General features: G+C 46.5%; 1 protein-coding gene across 1 annotated transcript; it reads right to left on the reverse strand.

Moving 5' to 3' along the window:
- Window positions 1–1,405: 1,405 nt before the first annotated feature.
- TMC4 (transmembrane channel like 4) lies at window positions 1,406–16,937 on the reverse strand. The gene is made up of 16 exons (XM_033169245.1): window positions 16,853–16,937; window positions 15,571–15,805; window positions 14,580–14,728; window positions 14,330–14,491; window positions 13,244–13,329; window positions 13,010–13,155; window positions 12,768–12,915; window positions 10,791–10,964; window positions 10,009–10,172; window positions 9,129–9,255; window positions 8,411–8,508; window positions 6,191–6,377; window positions 5,822–5,952; window positions 4,112–4,267; window positions 3,473–3,551; window positions 1,406–1,577 (listed from the first exon to the last, which is right to left on the reverse strand). The coding sequence occupies exons 1-16, from the start codon at window positions 16,899–16,901 to the stop codon at window positions 1,524–1,526; spliced, it is 2,145 nt and encodes a 714-aa protein (XP_033025136.1). The 5' UTR covers window positions 16,902–16,937; the 3' UTR covers window positions 1,406–1,523.
- Window positions 16,938–19,239: the final 2,302 nt, after the last annotated feature.

Genomic DNA, 19,239 nt, shown 5'->3' on the forward strand with positions numbered 1-19,239 from the left:
GACTACTGCTTATTCTCAGTAGTATTCATATACAGTATTCGAAACAGTCATTTCCCTCATGCCTCAACACACATTGCATAAAGCTACACTTTTTGAAATGTTTTCAATTATGTGTTATACTGTACTTGAATCCATCAATTACATGTGAGGCCCTGTGTAGTTGTAGTAGGAGTCATTTATTTCTTATACTCTGCCCATCTGACAGAACTACCTCAGCTGCTCTGGGCAGCTTCCAACAAAATATAAAGGGACAAAACCAAACATTAAAAACTCCCAGAAACACGACTGCTTTCAGATGTCCACAAAATTTATATAATTATTTAACTCTGATACCTGATGAGAGGGCTTTCCACAGGGTGAGTCCAACAGCCACAGTTGTGTCCTCAGCACCAGTACTCCAAAGCCACTCACCATTCATCAAATACATTAAGAAAACACAGGTGAACTCATAATAACTACATAATGGTAAACAAATAAAATTCAATGTCCCAAATCTTCCTGAACTAATGTGTAATGTCTCCTTTGTTAGTAGGTTGCCACCCAATTAAGAAATCTGCATAAAATTTAATTGGATATGCATAACATTTACATATGAAACATTGTTCCAAGGGGGTGACACACATATTTTTTAGATATTAGGAACACAGGAAGCTGCCTTCTTCCAAGTCAGACTCCAAGTTAGTCTAGTGAGTCTGTACTGACTGGCAGTAGCTTTTCAGGTAGGGTTGCCATTTGTCCAACAACTTTGCCAAATTTTCCATCCAAATTTTCACTGTTTGAAATATGGCAACCCTATTTCCAGGATTTAAGGCAAGATCACACCATTGATCCATCTACCCAGTATTGTCTACTACACTGTCTGGCAGTTGCTTTCCAGTTTTTAAGACCAGGCTCTTCCCCAGTCATACCCAGAGATGGCAAGGATTAAACCTCAGATATTTTTGTATGCAAAGCAGGTGCTCTACCACTGAGCTATGTTTCTCTGTTTCATTGCAGCATTGAAGTCTAATTCCCAACAGGTGTTTGTTTTTTGTGTCAGTTATATATATCTAGCAGCATTTCACTTCAAAGCTGGGTCAAGGATCTGTGTACATGGATTCTGGCACCCATAAAACATAAAAATTCTGGCACCCATAAAACATAAAAATACATTTGTCCAGTTACAGGTAGGTAGCCATGTTGGTCTGCCATAGTCAAAACAAAATAAAAAATAAAAAAATTCCTTCCAGTAGCAACCTTAGAGACCAACTAAGTTTGTTCTTGGTATGAGTGGTATGAGCTTTCGTGTGCATGCACACTTCTCTCATACCAAGAACAAACTTAGTTGGTCTCTAAGGTGCTACTGGAAGGAATACATTTGTCATACAGCAAAATTGGTCAGAGTCCTGTCTATGAAGAATGGAGGATCCAGCATCGAAGAACAGAGCTGATGGAATCTGCAGAATCAATACTGCCAAAATCAGTGATATCCTAACATTCTTTCCGATGAGAAGAAGAGATCTCTCGTTTTGCATCCATTTGCTTCACTGGCTCAGCTCAGAGATCTGTTTCACCAGGAAAAGTTTGTCCTGGCCCTCCTGAGGGACAGAAAGAGAAAATTAAAAACTGACATTTATCTCATCATCTCTCCTATACTGCACTGAGTGAAGGAGCCCATAAAATCACTAACATTTTTCAGCATTTGATCTTCCTTTTTAATAATAAAAAATGAGATCTGCCTTCTAAGAGGGAGAAGAAATAAAATTCCTCCCTCAACTTTGGAAATGGTGGTGTGAGGATGCTGCTAGGTTTCCTTTCCCCCCTCCCTCCATTTTGGATGGAGTTCACCTACCACAATTTCTTCTCTCTCTCCCCCCAGGATAGTGACGGGATATCTTTTAAAAAACTGCTGAATAGCAAGTTAGATTATTCTAGCATCACCCTGGTTATTGTGGCTGGCAGCAGGGGCTTCCTCCTGATAGGGTGGCAGAAGACAGTAAGGTGAGTCCTAAAAACATACACCTCAAGTGTCAAAAGCCTGGGTAAGTGTGTGCGGTGGTTGTAGAAGAGGACCAGTGAGGAGCATGGCCTGGGGAAGAGATTTGGGCAGAGGGAGGCTTGAAGGGCTGCATTTGACAGATATTTTTCACCTGATCTATGCACGTGTAAACTTTATGCAAAGCAGTGTCTTCTCTTTGACTGATGCTTAAGTGGCCATTGTATTCCCAGCCCCACTATCAGAGAAGGCAGAGACTGAATCTCTCACACTGAACTGTGATCTCACCCTTTTTTTGGTGGCCACTGATAACAGAATTAACAGAGAGGAAATTATCTCAGTTTTCAAAACATTTATTAATGTGTGCACCACACTGTTAATCTCTTCCTCCTCTGAGTCTGCCAATTTCAACCTGTCAGCGCTGGATTTGCCCCTTGTATACAACGCCCAGAGGAAAAATTATATCGCCAATTCTTAATTGGCTTCCAGGTTGATCCGCACAGGAAGTGACATTGGAACTCATAGCAGATAAACATCTATGTATTACACTGCAGGTAGCCAAGTTTGCGCTGGCAGCCAAGACGCTCTGTTCCAGCTATGTGAATGCGCTCCAATCTTAAATTTTTATGTTGTAAATTTCTTTTGATGTTGTAAACTGCTACAGGTTACATTGTATGATTTTAGATGAAAGTTTCCTTTTATTCTCTGTTCCCCATTGTAAAGGCCTTTGGCTACATACAATAAAATTGATTGAGAGTGTATTCCACTACCCACCCATTCTTTAACATTGACCCTTGTCAGATGTGAATAATGTCGGATCCTGTAGCATCCATGTGGACTCCATTTTTCTAACTTGTCAAGTCACGTTTTCCACTAGGGCGTGGTCTGCTGGACCAGATGCTGCATTTCCATTTGCCAGGCATTCCTGTGTTAGTTTTAGATAGGATCTTTCTCTCTTTGATCCCCAACCCTTAGAGGGGTGAGGTAAACAACAAGAGTTCTGATGACAGGGTGCTAGTCTCATTCCCCTGCTAACTTCTGCTTTATGACCTTCCTGTTCCCTCCTGCAATATTCTGTTTTATTATCATGCTTTGGTGTGTAGGAAGTTTCCTGGGTTTCTCATGTAAGTCTTTGTTACCTTATACCGACCACATGAAGACTCCTTGAGGTGTGCTGGATGAATTTGATTGGTTCGTTTGAATCTTGTAATCCTGTAATGATTTCCCTTTGTGTAATAAAATACCCTGGGTGGGAGTGCAGGGGAGCATTCTTCTCTCTCAGAGCCTTTGCTGGTCAAAGCGCTGCCTCTCTGTCTTTTATTTCTAAATCTCATTCTCGCTTGCACTCATGCATCTCCCACAGGATCCTCCAGATGTTGTTGGACTACAACTCCCATCATCCCTCACCATCGACCACGCTGGATGGGGAAGGTGGGAGTTGCAGTCCAAACCACCTGAAAGGCATCACACTGGCTATCCTTGTTAGGAACCACTTACCAAACGGAGCTGCCATTTAAGGCCTTTGACCACAGAGCTGTAGGAGTCAGCCAGTGCCTTGAGGAAGAACATGAGTATGCTAGGAAGGTTTAAAAAGGGGGGTGGGGTGGGGGAGAAAAAAAATAGATGAGAGGGGACAGGTGCTAATGGCACTGCAGTTGCCCTGGGACTGTACAGGTGAAAGGCAGCACACAATGGTCTCTGCCATCAGGGGACCACTGCACTGTGAAGCTGCTCCCTCCATATCCCAAAAAGAAGAATAGCAAGGAGGGGATCAACCAGAGAAGGAGCAACCATAGAGAGCTTGCTTCCCCACACAGCAAAAGAACCCCAAAGAACTTTGTAACTTAAGACTAGCACCTGTGTTTGGTTTTTTCCTCCTCCCTCCCAATTTTATTTCCTTTTGTGCTGTGCTCTTTAGATTGAGAGGAGGGGCCATCTTACTAGTGATCATTGTAAACTGCCATGCTGAGTGTCTTTTGCACCTTAAAAATGGGGTAAAATTAATTTAAATAAATACAGTGTTTTCCATTCCACAAGATGGACTCTGGACTCAGAAGACCTTTCTCTTTTCCTCCCCGATCCACACCTGAACCTTACCACACTAGCATCCCATTCAGATACCCAGCTCCTTCTCACCTCAGTAGTAGGAACAAGGGCACAGCAAATGCTATGGAGCCCACAAATCCAAAGAAGTCCCGGGCAGTGCGGGGTAACTCAGAGATAGCACTGCTGACAGTGTTCCACATAGTGGGCTCCCCCCGGAATGGACCACAGGCCTTCGAAGGAGGCAAACTGGAGGAGAGAGAGCAGGGATAAAGCGGAAGAATCGGAAGCGGTAGGTGTGAAGGGCAACTTCAAGGTTACACAAATGAAAAGCATCAAAAGCTATCATGAAAATACTGCCAGCTTCTGCAGGGCCAGTTGTCTGTTGAAACAACTACAAGAAGAGTTTGAAGAGTTTGGATTTGATATCCTGCTTTATCACTACCCTAAGGAGTCTCAAAGCGGCTAACAATCTCCTTTCCCTTCCTCCCCCACAACAAACACTCTGTGAGGTGAGTGGGGCTGAGAGACTTCCAGAGAAGTGTGACTAGCCCAAGGTCACCCAGCAGCTGCATGTGGAGGAGCGGGGACACGAACCCAGTCCCCCAGATTACGAGTCTACCGCTCTTAATCACTACACCACACTGGCTCTCAGGATGAAGACAACCTCCAGCAAGGTGAGGGGGGGGGGAAGGCCCACTCATTTGTCTCCTCTTTGGGTAGGTTGGATGGCCATCTGTCATGTATGATCTAGTTGAGATTCCTGCATTGCAGGGGTTGGGCTAGACGCCCCCTGGGGTCCTGTCCAACTCTACGATTCTATTATCCTATGCAAATTGCACTACTTAACTGTCCAACCAAGGCCTTTAACAAAGAGACTAATCTGGCTGATTCAGCAGGTTCTCTCTCATAGATTCTAAGCCCACAGACACAAGATTTGAAAGGACCCCACGGGTATCATCCATACTGACCCTACAAACCCACAACAATATCTTTGTGTGTATGCGGGGGGTGGGGGGGAGACGACGACGACACCACAGATCTAACAGCAAAGGGATCCTTGCTCAGCTACTTCTCTCACTCAGATTAGGGAGCAGTATGAAATTCCCTTTTACAGAGCCAGGCCATTTGTCCTTCTAGCTCAGAACTGCCTACTCAGACTGATACCAGCTGTCCAAGCTCAGGCGTGGAGAACATTTGGCCCTTCAGATAGTGCAAGACAACAATCCCATCCTTGCTGGCCTTTGGCTAACTTTGCTGGGACTGTTGGGAGTTGTAGTTCAGGAACATCTGGAGGGCAACAGGTTCTTCAACCCTGCTTTAGATGAAGAGAGCTCTTCCCATCCCAAAATAATTTTTAAATTGGTGATTCCAGGGATTGAACCTCAGACCTTCTGCATGATGAGCACATGATGGGCTGCAGACCCTACCAAGCAGCATTAATGGTTGCCGAACTCTCTGCTTAGCCCTCCATTCTTTATAGAGCAGTCAGCCATTTAGGCTCTTAATTCTCTATGTCTGTCATCATGTCCTTCATTGCAAGGCCCTTGGTCGTTGACTGCCCATCTGCATATCTTGTAAGCCACATAGTGTTGGTTTTTCACTATACTTTGGCCAGCCCTTCTGGGTTTCCCTTTTTTAGAGGCGGGGGCAAGCAGTTTCACACAGAGGAGCACATTAAGTCCCCACAGTCAGATATAAGACACAAGATGTGCCAACAGTGAACAACATTTGTGGGTGCAAATGGCTCTGTTACAGATACTGGGAAGCACTTGGGTTCAGAGGGGGTGCATTTATACTCACACAAACATGCTGTAGAGGGCGGGGACGCAGGAAATAGCCAAACCCAAAAGCAAAACCAACAGGAAAAAGAAGTTGGAGCTGGAGGCACGAAACGTCCGTTCGGCTGGACGGCAATTGGCATAGAGGGTTAGCTGGAAGGAAGAGGGAAGGAAATGTAAAAGACCTCGGGAGACCCTCCCGCTGTGATCCCTGAAGGCCTGGCCAGATGGAGCACTGAACTAAGCGTGACCCTTAGAACATGTCCCAGGATCCTTTGCAACTAAGGTTGCCCAGTTCATAGCCAGAGAACATTCATAACTTTTTAATGAGGGTTGCAGCCCAGTTGGAGAAATGTTAAGAGGGTTAATCACTCCCCATCCCCAGAGTCACCTTTTTCAAGTAGAAGACTGCAATATACTTGATGGTGTTGAGTACAGGCAGCAGGGGGCAGAAAAGAGCCCCCGTCCAGCACAGGGTCTGCCCATACACCAGGTCCAGGACATTGGCAGGCACCACAAACTCCTGATGCCCCCAGAATTTCAGCAAGGGGCAGGAAGGGAAGGCGGTCACCAGCAACCTAGAAGGCAAAGAAAAGAAGCTGAAGACAGGCGTGGATCCCAGAGGCGGCATCTGACACCTGCAGCCCAGCCACAAATACGTGCTCTTCTGTTCCTCCAGTCATTCATTCCATTTATATTACAGATTTCTTCCTGGAAGCTCTAAGTGACAAATAATGGTCCACCCCACACCTCCTTTTATTCTTTCTGCAAACCTGTGAAGTAGGACTGGCTACGTCCCAGTGTTCTTCAACCTTGGGTCTCTCAGATGTTGATGGACGACAACCCCCACTATCCCCAGTAAGTATAGCCTGTGGTCAGGGATGACAGCAGTTGATGTCTAGCAATATTTGGGAACCTAAGGTTGAAGAAAACTGGGGAAGGGCTGTATCCAGTGTTAGTCCTACTCAGAGGAGACCCATTGAAACTAATGAGCATGATTAAACTTAATTCATTTCAGTGGGCCTACTCTTGAGTAGAGCTTAGTTAAAGACAACAACCCGTGCGATTGGCCCAAGGCCACTGAGATTCATGGCCATGGTAGGATAGGAATCTAGGTAGGTCTTCCTGGTCCTGATAGAACATCCTACCTGCTACACCACTGGTGCCCAGGACTCTGTTGCTATCATAGGAGCCAACTCCTAGGGGCCAAGTTCCCTCTGACCCCTCTAAAAAAAACATTTGAGGGGGCTGAACTCCCGCAAAGTTGATGGGCACTTCCATTCAAATGATGTACGCACGCAGTGTACTGTGATTGATTATGCGAGGTGAGCCTCCCAAATATTTTTTTATTATTGCGTCTTCCAAAGGGTGGTGGTGGGGAATGGTTTTATTATATAGTATCCTAATTATTCTGAAATGTATACAAGTTTTAAACAGCACTGGCGGGTACAGGAACTGAGGCACGGATGTATGCTAGGAAAAGGCCATTTTCACACAAAACCCTGAAAGTGCTTTTGAGCCTGTCTTGCTTCATATTTTCAGAGCCTGGGTGAATGAGGTTAGTGTGGGGTAGAAGGGCCTAAACATCAGCATAACAGACGTGGAGAGTGGGAAGAAGAAACAAAAACCAACAAACATTATTGTTTGTATTTTAATTACTCTGTGTGGAAAACCTCGCCATCCTAAAGGCATGTGTTCAAAAGGCAAGTGCCTCCGAGTTCTGTAGGGATTACTCCCAGTAAGGGTATAGGACTGCAGCCAAAGTAAATTATTACATGACACAAACTCAGGGATGACATCAAGTCTGATGGTGCATTCAGACTCCTGTCTTGGGATGTAGCAGACTTCATTATTGCTAGTTTTATTTCAACAGAGCTCTATCTCATAATTTAAACATGAAAAGAAAAATAATAATGAGGGGGAAACAGTAATGGAAGCTCCCCCACTTCTCCCCTTATAATTAGGAAGCAATTAAAAAGCTGTCATCGGCAATGCTATTACCATGCTGAATAGGAAAGTGGGGGCAAGGAGGAAGTTGCTACTTAAAGCCACAGTAACTCTTAAGAGCTTCAATAGCATTTTGTTAGTCGACATAGAACAGTTTGGTGCTGCAAACTGCATTTTAAATGAAAGAAAGACAGAGGAAGCAGGTTTGAAGAAAGATAGGAGAACACCACAAAAGCAATGGGATACAGTCAGAGGACAACAACGTTGACTTGATTCCACAGAGTGAATCCACTGGATTCAAGTGAGGGAATAAATAGACAGTATGGGAATTCTTGGCGTGGAAACAATCCGTTCTCAGCTGGCAGGCCAAACTAAACACATACATAGGAAGGAAGGAAAAACACAAAAGCTGTCCCCCACTGTAAGCCCCACCACCAAATTAAACAAATCTCCAAACCAAGTTATTTAATGCTGGCCATGTTATACCAATGCTCTGTGGGAAAGCACATTAGGTGGGGAAGCAGTTGTTCCATTGGTGCTGGTGGTAGTTTTTTCTAGCATATGGTCCATGGTGTGTCAATTGTTGGGAGTCATTTTGAGGACTCTAGTCAAATATAAGAAAGCAAGTAAACCTAACATTGGGGGGGGGTTATAAAATACTTACTTTCTTGGAAACTCCACAAACAGCATGACAAGCAGCATGACAAGCAAGTCAAAGATCATCAGCCGGTACATTTCCTGCCCCACAGAGGTCTCCCAGCACTGGAAGGACGGGGGGGGGGGGGGGAAACACCTCAATATTTTTATTTTATTTTATAACTATCCATTTCCCTTCTGCTCCATTCAAAGAGCCCCACAATTTCTCTCCCATCTAATTGAGGAATCATAGTTCAGAACAGCCCTTTCTCTAAGCTACCTAAACTTTCATGTCATGGTTCCTGATCCCTACCCTAGTGGACAAAATTCTGCCCCTGCATGGGAAGGACCACCTCTTGCAGTTGCCAGCTGAATTCTAGCTCCTCTTAGGGAACTAAGGCATCACGATTTCTAGCCCACTCATTCTCCACCTAGAGAACCCAGGAGTCTTGGCTCCAAACCTCTCATCTCCCTCTAACCCAGGGGTCAGCAAACTTTTTCAGCAGGGGGCCGGCGCACCGTCCCTCAGACCTTGTGGTGGGTCGGACTATATTTTTCTTTGGGGGGGAAATGAATGAATTCTTATGCCCCACAAATAACCCAGAGTTTCATTTTAAATAAAAGGACACATTCTACTCATGTAAAAACACGCTGATTTCTGGACTGTCTGCAGGCTGGATTCAGAAGGCGATTGGGCCACATCTGGCCCCCGGGCCTTAGTTTGGGGACCCCTACTCTAACCTCACCGGATGGAGATGATTGTTATAGCCACATTTCTGACACGCAGGCTTATGTGGATCTCCACCACAGGTGATCTGGCTCCAGAGAGAGATGAGAAGAACCACCAGGCTTGCAAGACGGAGGAAGACACTCCTATCAGACAGAAAGATTGACACGTAGGTTTGCCAACTGACCAGGGAAAGTGGGTGGTGGTGGGGGGGGGAGAGATGACCTGTTCCTGGTCTTCTAAAGGTCAAGTCCCTGGCAAATCTAGGTAAAGCTGCAAGAGTTCCATCAGAAACCCTGGAGAGCTGCTGCCAGTCTGTGTAGACAGCACTGAGCTAGATGGACCCATGGTCAGACTCACAGTATGATGCAATTTTGTTATGTTCCAGCTCTGTTGGCCCTTGCTGCCTGCAGCCTGGATGAGCCTGATGCGAAATGAGAGTATGAACTGAAAGAGTCTGCCCCACTCAGAGCCTAGTCTCAGGCCCCCGAAGCCAGCCTGGCCCTCAACTAGTGCCTGACTTCACTAGCCAGGCATGATCCCTAGGCTATGATGGTACAGTTCCTGCAAAGAGAACTGCAGGAAGCAATGGCTGTGTGGAGATCACACAGAAACATTGTAAATGTCACTTATTGTGCCACTTACTTAGCATGATTGTTAATCTGGCCCTGGCTATGATTCAGAACAGAGCTGAAAATAATTCAGGGGCTACTGTGATCCAGACAGGCTCCCTACTGTTCACTAAGGGGAACTGATGGCCTTGGCTCCCACCCTATAGCCTGCTTAGCATGATGTTCAATCCAGTCCTGTCTGTCACTCAGAGGTGAAAGCTACAGGTGACTCTGCAAGAGGAGGCAGGTGTGTCCCAGGCACTCCCAAGGACTCAGCACTTCATGTACCTGAGAAGCGTGATTTTGATTTGGAAGCTGAGCGGGTATTTCTCTAGCTGAACGACGACCTCAAAGATCATTGGGACAATGAGGTTGGCAGCTGTGATGACAACCGACGGGAGATAAGCCACCAGAAGCTCCAGGACAAATTGGCCTTTGACTTGGGAGTCTGTCTGCAGAACGAGAGAGAAAGAGAGAGGTTGATCTGGGGGCAAGATGGCTGTACTAGTGAGAAATGGAACAAGGTTTATATCTGCCTTCTCCGAGTGTCAGAAACCGGGCTTCATACATGCAGAACTTCAACAGGCAGGTAGTGAGGCACCGCTGGGCAGAGCTATGCAGCTGTTAAAGACACAGAGCTATTGCAAGCCATTGCAATCTCAGTCCATCCCCCCCCCGCCACCCCCAGTACTTGGACTGCTCATCTGGGCAATGGCAAGGCTAGTGTTGTGTCAACCCAGGAATACCACCCACCTGCCTAAGCTTAAGAATGTAATAAGAGCCTGCTGGACCAGTTCAATGGCCCACCTAGTCCAGCAACTTGTTCTCACAGTAGCCTGTGGGAAAGTAGCAAGCAGGATTTGAGCACAAGAGCGTCTTCCCTCCTTTGGTTTAAAGCAACTAGTATCCAGAAGTATTTCTGCTTCTGACGGTGAAGACAGAGCATGGTCATAACGGCTAATAGCCATCAATAGCCTCTCCTCCATTAATTTGGCTAATCCTCTTTTAGAGGCATCCAAGTTAGTGACCATCACTGCCTCCTGCGTGTGAAGTGAGAACCATTTCCTTACCCCTCCCAGCAGTGCCTGGGAATATGTCGCTGCCCGGTAGATGCAGTAGAAAGATCCTCCTAGCAGCCCCAAAACCAGAATATTGAGCACCCCCCGGAGGACATAGAGCCTGGTGCGCTGTGCCGTGGTCATCTCTGCCTGGCGCCTGCGAACTGCCTCCTCTTCTAGATCCATCTGGAGGTAGGGAGGAAGAGGTGAGAAAAAGAGCCTTGAGCACCGTAGGGTGTTGGGCGGGCCGGGGATAAGCAGCGTGCATCTCCTTTGAGATTATTCCTATCCAAATCTTCATTTGTTCTGGATATTAGTTAACTCCAGGGACAAAAAAGCCATCAAAGTGCTTGTTCTCTGTGTTGCTAGCAGGTTCTGTCAAAAGCTGAAATGCAATTAGCAACTTTCAGCTGTCCCACCCTGCAGCAAAGGCGGGGAAAAAGCAGGCTGAAATCCAACAGTGCCAGATGCAGATGAAGAAGATAGATGCCTCTGTTGAATTTCTGCCTGCCATTCAACTGCTAAAAAGCAGTGCTTTGATGGGGAGTTAAGAAGGCAAATGTACTTAACGTTGCCACCTTTTTGGTAAAGCTCTGGTAGCTTTTAAACAACAGCAAGCTAGGCAGAAATTTCAACAAGCATAGTGTGCAGCATGCAAAGTAGAACTGGGTAGAAAACTGCACCTGTTGAATTTCACCCTCTTGACAGAGCTGCTGAAAAGCACTGGAGCTTGAGGGGATGTGGGGTGGAGATGGCAACCCTAGCTGCCATTTTTAGTGACCAAATTACTCTAGTGCTGGGGTTATTTGCCTAACAAAGTTGGTGGCTACTTACCAGCTTTGTTAGGCAAATAACCTCAGAAGGAATAGTTGATGTTTCATCAGCTCGAGTGACTCTGACAGGGATCTCCCTCCAGTTGTCTGGGGAGGCACCCATTAAGACCACGAATGAGGAGCCTTTGGCCCTCCAGACGTCATTGGACCCCAGTTCCCGTCAGCCCTGTCCACTGTTCATGCTGGCTAGGGCTGACAGGAATTGGTAATCCAACAAAACAGAGGTGGTGGCACAGGTTCCTTGAAGTAGACTTCAGGATAGGTGACAAATCTCTAGCTGAGGGTAGTAGGCAGAGAGCAGTTTGTCACTGGAATTAGGAAGAGATAGGATCAAGCTACGTGTGATGTGGGAATTCTGGGAGATGAGCTTTGGGTGTCCTCCTGTTAGGGCTGGAGCAAAGCAGGTGAGGGACGATCTAAGCCAAAGGAGGAGAAAATCTGGCCCACAGGCCTAATTAAGCCCACCGGGTTCCCCATTTGGCCCACCAGGCCATTTCAGCCAAGGCACGCCTACTTGCCCTAGGTCTGACATCATGTGTGACATCACAGTGATGTCAGGTGACTGACAGATGGGTGCTGCTACTCACCTGTCAAAGTTGGTCCACAGTGGGTGGAGGAGATAATGATCTATCCCAGGCATAGGCAAACTCAGCCCTCCAGATGTTTTGGGACTACAACTTCCATCATCCCTGACCAGTGTGGTGTAGTGGTTAAGAGCGGTAGACTCGTAATCTGGGGGACCGGGTTCGTGTCTCCACTCCTACACATGCAGCTGCTGGGTGACCTTGGGCTAGTCACACTTCTCTGAAGTCTCTCAGCCCCTCTCACCTCACAGAGTGTTTGTTGTGGGGGAGGAAGGGAAAGGAGAATGTTAGCCGCTTTGAGACTCCTTCGGGTAGTGAAAAGCGGGATATCAAATCCAAACTCTTCTTCTTGTTCTTCTTCTTCACTGGTCCTGTTAGCTAAGGATGATGGGAGTTGTAGTCCCAAAACATCTGGAGGGCCGAGTTTGCCAATGCCAGATCCAGTTCCCCATCCTTGTCTACATCTTTGCCTGAGGCCATGAGTATACCTTGTACTAGACCCCTGAAATAAAATCCTAAGTGCCAACTAGCAAGCCTCAAGCTCTTTTTCTAGCTTGCCTGCTTTGTCTTACCCGCAGTTCGTAGCGAATACTGTTGTGCTTTAATTGTGCCGCCCTGTGCTCCACCAGGCCAAAATCCCAGCCGGCAAAGACTTTGTTGCTGTAGGATCCGAGGGAAGCATCTTCACTAACCAGGCTGCGTTTGAGGCAATAGACTGATCTATGGAAGGTGGGTAAGAGAGAAAGAGGAAGGTGATTCCTGGAGCTGTAGTTCTGTCTGGGGTGTGTGGAAGATGACTTGAAGTTGCCCTCACCTCCGTACAATCCACGTCAGGGAGAAGTGGAGGTAGAAGAGTGCTGTCAGTACATACGCCAGGGGGCAGTTGTACGAGAAGCCGACAAAATCAACAGCTGAATTCTGGTAGTAGCCATAGAAGAGGTAGGTGAGCTCCATGAAACTCTGTCACGGAGAGAAATGAACAACAAGACTGAAAATAGGCCACTGCTGCAGCCTTCCACAGTTTCTTCTTGGGGATACAGTCTCTCACCTTGCCTGACAGAAGGTCCATTATGTAGGAAAAAAAGCTGACCAAGCCTCTGGGTGAGGGGTTGTAAGTCAGACAAGCTTCGTTCACTGAAAGGGAAGAGAGAAGAGATCGTTGTCCCTGTTCCATTCCCATTCCCACAGAATCAAGGAGTCCTGAAGCCTATTGTTCTCTATACTGTTAGACCCTGTTAATCTCTTGGTGAACCCAAGAGTCCTGGGATCCGATAGGGTGGAAAGGGAGATACTTTGATCTGCTTTAAGAATAGGGCTGTACGTTCCGTGGATTTGGTAGATAAGTGCAATATCTCGCATATATTCCTGGAGACGGAGGATGTGGAGAAGCTCAGCTTCAAACTTTTAGAAACAAGTGCCTAGCCCTTAGTGTCACAGAGATGTTTCCATACTTTCATACTACTCCTTTTCCTGTCATCACCTTAACACATGCACACAACAGATGTCTGTTTCCATTATTTCAAATCTAAATCAGAAAAAAACTCAATAAATAATGGAGAACAAAGTAACTATGTGGAAACATAATTAGCATTTGCATAATATATTTTTGAATGCAAAAATAAGGTGTATTTGTTACAGAATTTGAGGGGTGAGTTTTTTGTTGTTGTTTTTTAAATTTGAGTGCAGCATAACACATTCCTGCCTAGGGGCTCAAAAATAAAATAACAAGACCAGGACCAAAATATCTGAGCTTGTGGTACCCTTTTTCCAATAAAATTTGTTTCCTTTCCTCCTACAGAATTGGTTTCTGGAGTCTGTGATTCAACCCTCTTAGCTCCATTCCCCTTCCCAGTGGGGTGTCATCTGTTTTTTTGTGGGGTTTTTTTTTTTTTTTGGACAAGCTTTTAATGCCTGCATGATAGGCTTAGAAATACACCAGGTCACACACCACAGAAATGCAGTGATGGAGAAGCTACACCTGTTGAACTTCTGCCTCCTACACAGCTGTCCAAGACACAGGAGTCCTGCTCAAAGAGATATGTTGTGCCTCAATAAACCTTGGAAGTCCAGCTCCTGCTGAAGACTTAAATAACTCCTTACCTTAATCAGGATCCCTCCTTACCCAATGGCTTACCTAAACTGCTGTTCTGGTGACTTGTCCGATTGAGTGACAAGGCTTCAAAGGCCGCATTCGGAGCAATCACAAACCCTGCCACCAGCAGGGAGGCAACAAAATTCATCAAGACCAAAAAACGGAGAAAGTTGAAGTAGGACTGGATCCCTGTTCCAAACTGGCCTGTGTGGAGAGAAGATGACATGAAACACAAAGCATGTCCTACTCTGTCCCCCTCTCCACTAAACTTTTAAGAGCCCCTTCCCCATACCTCCAATGTGGCGAAGCGTGCTCCTCCACATCTCCCCATAGGCGACCGCTGAGCTCGCTTGGCTCCTCACACGCCGGAGTGTCCTCCGCCTCCACACATGCCAGAGCTCCCAACCACTCAGCCTGCTGGCTGCTTGCTCCTGCAGAACTCTTGAAAAGGGGTGGAGGATCAGGTGGCTTATTAGGAACCTCAGAGTGTTAACATGAAGTACCATATCTCAAAATGCTATAAAATGCTGCCCCTCAGCTTCTCTACATTTTAATTTTCCACACAAACGTGTCACATCCACACAGCACATGGCTTCTCCTAAAGGACCCTGGGAACTGTAGTTTCCACCACAGAGCAGCTCCCAACATTTCCCAGTGCAGTTCAGAGTTATTTGGAGAAAGCCATGTGCTTCAAATGGATGTTGTGGCTGTGATCTATAGATTAGGAGTTAGTTGCTGTGCAGCACCCTCCAGTCAAGACACACCCCTCCCCTTGCAACCTGTGTCCCCCCCCCCCAGCTGGGCACACCTATCTTTTAGAAGAAATTCATCAGATCCTTATTCTTTTCCCCAGATGTTCTTGCTTCCCTTTTCTCTACCCCATGAGAATGTTAGGAAAACCTGGGGGTCTTCTTTTCCTGTCAGGGGCTGCATACTGGTGGTGGGGAAGGGCCAGAGACAAAAGGTTTGGTCAGAACCGCAGGTGGACAGGGCCATCTTTTTTCCCTCCCTCTTTTTCTGTCACCCCCATTGATTTTCCGGGTGCTGGGAATTGTAGCCCTGTGAGGGGGTAGACTACAGTTCCCATGATTCTTCGGGGAGGGGAATGTGCTTTAAATGTTACGGTGTGTATGCAGATAAGGTCAACATCTACCGGTACATTAAATTAAGCTGAGGGTTGCATGTGCCCCCGGGCCACAGGTTGCCCAAGCCTGCAGCACCTCGGGTTTTCTGAGTATCAATCCTCACCCCCCTTCTCAAGGACCCAGGCGTCCTGGCACTACCTGAGCTTCCGTTTCTCCTCAAGGCAGAGGGGCAGCTCTTTCAGTGGCTTGCTGTCTTCCTCTTCCTCCCCTCCTACAAATTCTGGGACATGTTCCTGAGGGTCAACCTCAGGTTCGGATGCCCCCTCCCAAGCGGCTCCCCAGGCCGCTGCCTTGTTGCCACGGAAACGTAGTGTCTGGTTGCTTGGTAGCTGGAGATAGAGAGATGGCGGGCCATGGCGACCCCAGCTGGACCCTGGAGAGAGGAAGCAGAATAAGAAACGAGCCATTCATGGCTCAGGAAGAAGCAGCCCATTTTCAATGCACCCTGCACCAGATATCAATGCATGCATATAGAAAAAGCCTACATACTATCTAGGCCACACTGACACCGTACATTTAAAACATTACGGCACCACTTTAAACAATCATGGCTTCTGCAAAGAATTCTGGGAACTGTGGTTTGTTAAGGGTGCTGAGAATTGTTTGGAGACCTCCCTATTCCCCTCCCACTGCTACAATTCCAAGTTCCCTGTGAAGGGGAATTGTTAAACCACTCTGGGAATTGTAGCTCTGGGGCTGTTATTATTACTATCCCAGATTCCATATGCTCATTGTCAAGTTCCACAGCATCTCTCCTTAAGAGGGCCTCATACGTTTATACCAGGGGTAGGCAACCTAAGGCCCGGGGGCCGGATGTGGCCCAATCGCCTTCTCAATCTGGCCCGTGGTCAATCCGGGAATCAGTGTGTTTTTACATGAGTAGAATGTGTGCTTTTATTTTAAATGCATTTCTGGGTTATTTGTGGGGCCTGCCTGGTGTTTTTACATGAGTAGAATGTGTGCTTTTATTTAAAATGTACCTCTGGGTTATTTGTGGGGCACAGGAATTCATTTCCCCCCCAAAAAACAATAGTCCGGCCCACCACATGGTCTGAGGGACGGTGGACTGGCCCCCGGCTGAAAAAAATTGCTGACCCCTGGTTTATACCATCCCCTCCCTGAAAAGTCGATCATAGTGGACCAGAGGTTCCCCAACTGCTGATGAGATTTCCTCAGAAGTCTTTTTTTTTTTTTTAAGTGGCCCTGCAAATGGAAGCCGATTGTATTCTCCCACTTTCAGATATGCTTTTAATTCAATTGCATTCCAACCCCCTTCCGGTATTCCGTTTGCAGAATGCTTCCAGATCAGGCGGCGGCAGTGTTAGAGTAACAGCAGATTTCAAAAGCTAGAGGATTTTTGTGACCAATCAGTCCCAGATCAAACCAGCAATCTATTGGGGGGGGGGAGACCACCACATACCTGCTTTGTCTTCTCTCCTCTCATAACTGCTTTCCTGGTCATCGCCCATGGCTGCAGGTTGTATTTCTCTTGTCTAGTTTTCGTCCAGTGCACTTTACTCTTGCCAGCAGAAGGAACAAGGAACAAGGAACTAAGACAAGGCTGGGCATGGATTAATGATTTCTCTGGATGGCTTGTCCCATGAACAAAGGCAGTAACTTGGCAACAAACATACCCGAAGCCCAGAAGCAGTAGCAGTGGCAAAGAGATGTTTATCTTTACTACAATAGCTTTTAAAAGTGGTATAGCTGCCTCTGGAATAGTGTGTGTATGTTGACCCTTTGGAAACACTTTTTCTTTTTTTTGGATCAAAATAGAAATCAGGCCATTTGAGGCGCTATGCAGTCTCAAACCTGGGTGTACCACTCAACAGGAAGTTGACAAGCATGTGTTTGCAATACATCTGTTTTCTGTTTTGTCACATTCACACATGACGTGCTTGAGTGTGTATATACTCTTTAGATATCTTAAGGCTTATGTCTAATCAAATAATGTGTGCAGCCGCTTTCGGTCTTTTAATAGTAAAGTCACCAGAAGGGTCCTTTAAAACAGCACACACATCCACACTGCATCGTCTGACATGGAAAAGTTGAAGCTGCAGAGGCTTCTGCTTCTGAGAGAGGTTTGTGTGAATTTGGTTGAACAGTAAGACTTGTGATGAGCTGATTTGAACTGGAAAGGCAAAACAGCAAAGGATTCTGGGATGACTTCTGCTTATACATATAAAAAGTGAGATCTGGCTGCAGTGAAGGCTGGACCATTAGAGCAAATGGGGCACTGCTACACTATCCTCAGTCTGCCCTCAGCCTCGCCTGCCTGCCTTCTTGCTTTCTTCCCCCCACCTGCCTGCCTTCTTATTTACAGCCCAGTACAGGGTAGTATTGTCTGCCAGCTTCCTCCTCCTTAGTCTCAGTGTTAACTGTTGTAGAAGTAATAGAATTGCAAAGTTGGAAGGCACACCAAGGGTCATCTAGTCCAACCCCCTGCAATGCAGGAATCTCAAAGCATCCATAACAGGGAAGAAAAACAAGAAAAGACACAGTCAGACACTGGTTCTCTGGCTCCACCTACCACTTGGGCTCCTTGCCATGCATCCTAAAAGGTAAAGGTAAAGGGACCCCTGACCATCAGGTCCAGTCGTGTCCGACTCTGGGGTTGCGGCGCTCATCTCGCTCTATAGGCCGAGGGAGCCAGCGTTTGTCCGCAGACAGCTTCCGGGTCATGTGGCCAGCATGACAAAGCCGCTTCTGGCGAACCAGAGCAGCGCACGGAAACGCCGTTTACCTTCCCGCTGGAGCGGTCCCTATTTATCTACTTGCACTTTGACGTGCTTTCGAACTGCTAGGTGGGCAGGAGCTGGGACCGAGCAACGGGAGCTCACCCCGTGGCAGGGATTCGAACCGCCAACCTTCTGATCAGCAAGCCCTAGACTCTGTGGTTTAACCCACAGCGCCACCTGGGTCCCTCGCCATGCATCCTACCAATCACAAATGGGCACCAGCCATCACTGGATCTGAGATAGCAGAAGGAAATCAGAGTTGCTTTATATGTCCAGGGAAGGATTCTTGCACAGTCAATATAAGACAACTTTCAAATTACATGTGGCAATTATTTCTATGCTGGTAACTGCTGAAATCCAATTATTTGCAACAGCAATAAAGAGAACACTATTTTCCAGGCTTGGGGATTGTCATTTACTGTCCTCTGGAGGATAAGCAAGGAGCTGAATAAATAAAAGATGGTTCTTTTTAAAAAAACAAAAACGTTTTTATTTCTCATTCAGGCTTCCAATAAAGCTGCATCAGACCTGGGTCACAATGTTTATAGAGATGAGCTGTTTTGCATCTTACTTTCTTCAGAATGCAAAGACGTTATCCATGAGGCAGGCAAAAAAATACAGTCAAGTCATGGGTTCTGCAGTGTAAAACCCACAGGGCTCCCAACTCAACGTACATAAAAAAGTTTTAGAACCTTGAGACAAGAATCTGTGTGTCCTAAAGCAAATTCTGCAAGCCACAGGCTTAAATTTGCTGCACTCGAATCAGCTCCCTATAACTGAAGATCACCAGATACATTTAAAAATGTGGCTGGCGTGGCATGCAAAATTTCATTTCACTTCTTAGTTTCGGGTTCTCCCATTCCACAGTACTTAAAGCATTAGCCTTACTGTGCTAAACACGACACACACAGATGTCCTTACACCTCCAAGAATCTCACCCCTATTTTTCCCCGGGGGTGTGGAAGTCACTGACTCGGGGCTAGGGGCTAGGCAACAGCCTCACAGGTTTTTGCAGAGTTCCCTGAAAGAAGTTGGGGCTTTTATTTACCTTAGTAAAAGGTAAAGATAA

The sequence above is a fragment of the Lacerta agilis genome, chromosome 14 (genome assembly GCF_009819535.1).
Source record: "Lacerta agilis isolate rLacAgi1 chromosome 14, rLacAgi1.pri, whole genome shotgun sequence".
Taxonomy (NCBI): Eukaryota; Metazoa; Chordata; class Lepidosauria; order Squamata; family Lacertidae; genus Lacerta; species Lacerta agilis.

Bases quoted from the DNA above. Each gene is read 5' to 3' on its own strand.
- TMC4 (XM_033169245.1), bottom strand. From the start codon at position 16,901: ATGGGCGATGACCAGGAAAGCAGTTATGAGAGGAGAGAAGACAAAGCA. The intron at 14,729-15,570 runs GTAGTGCCAGGA...CCCCTTTTCAAG, and splicing joins GAGGAGAAACGGAAGCTCAG to AGTTCTGCAGGAGCAAGCAG. The intron at 10,965-12,767 runs GTAAGACAAAGC...CCCTACCTCCAG, and splicing joins GTATTCGCTACGAACTGCGG to ATGGATCTAGAAGAGGAGGC.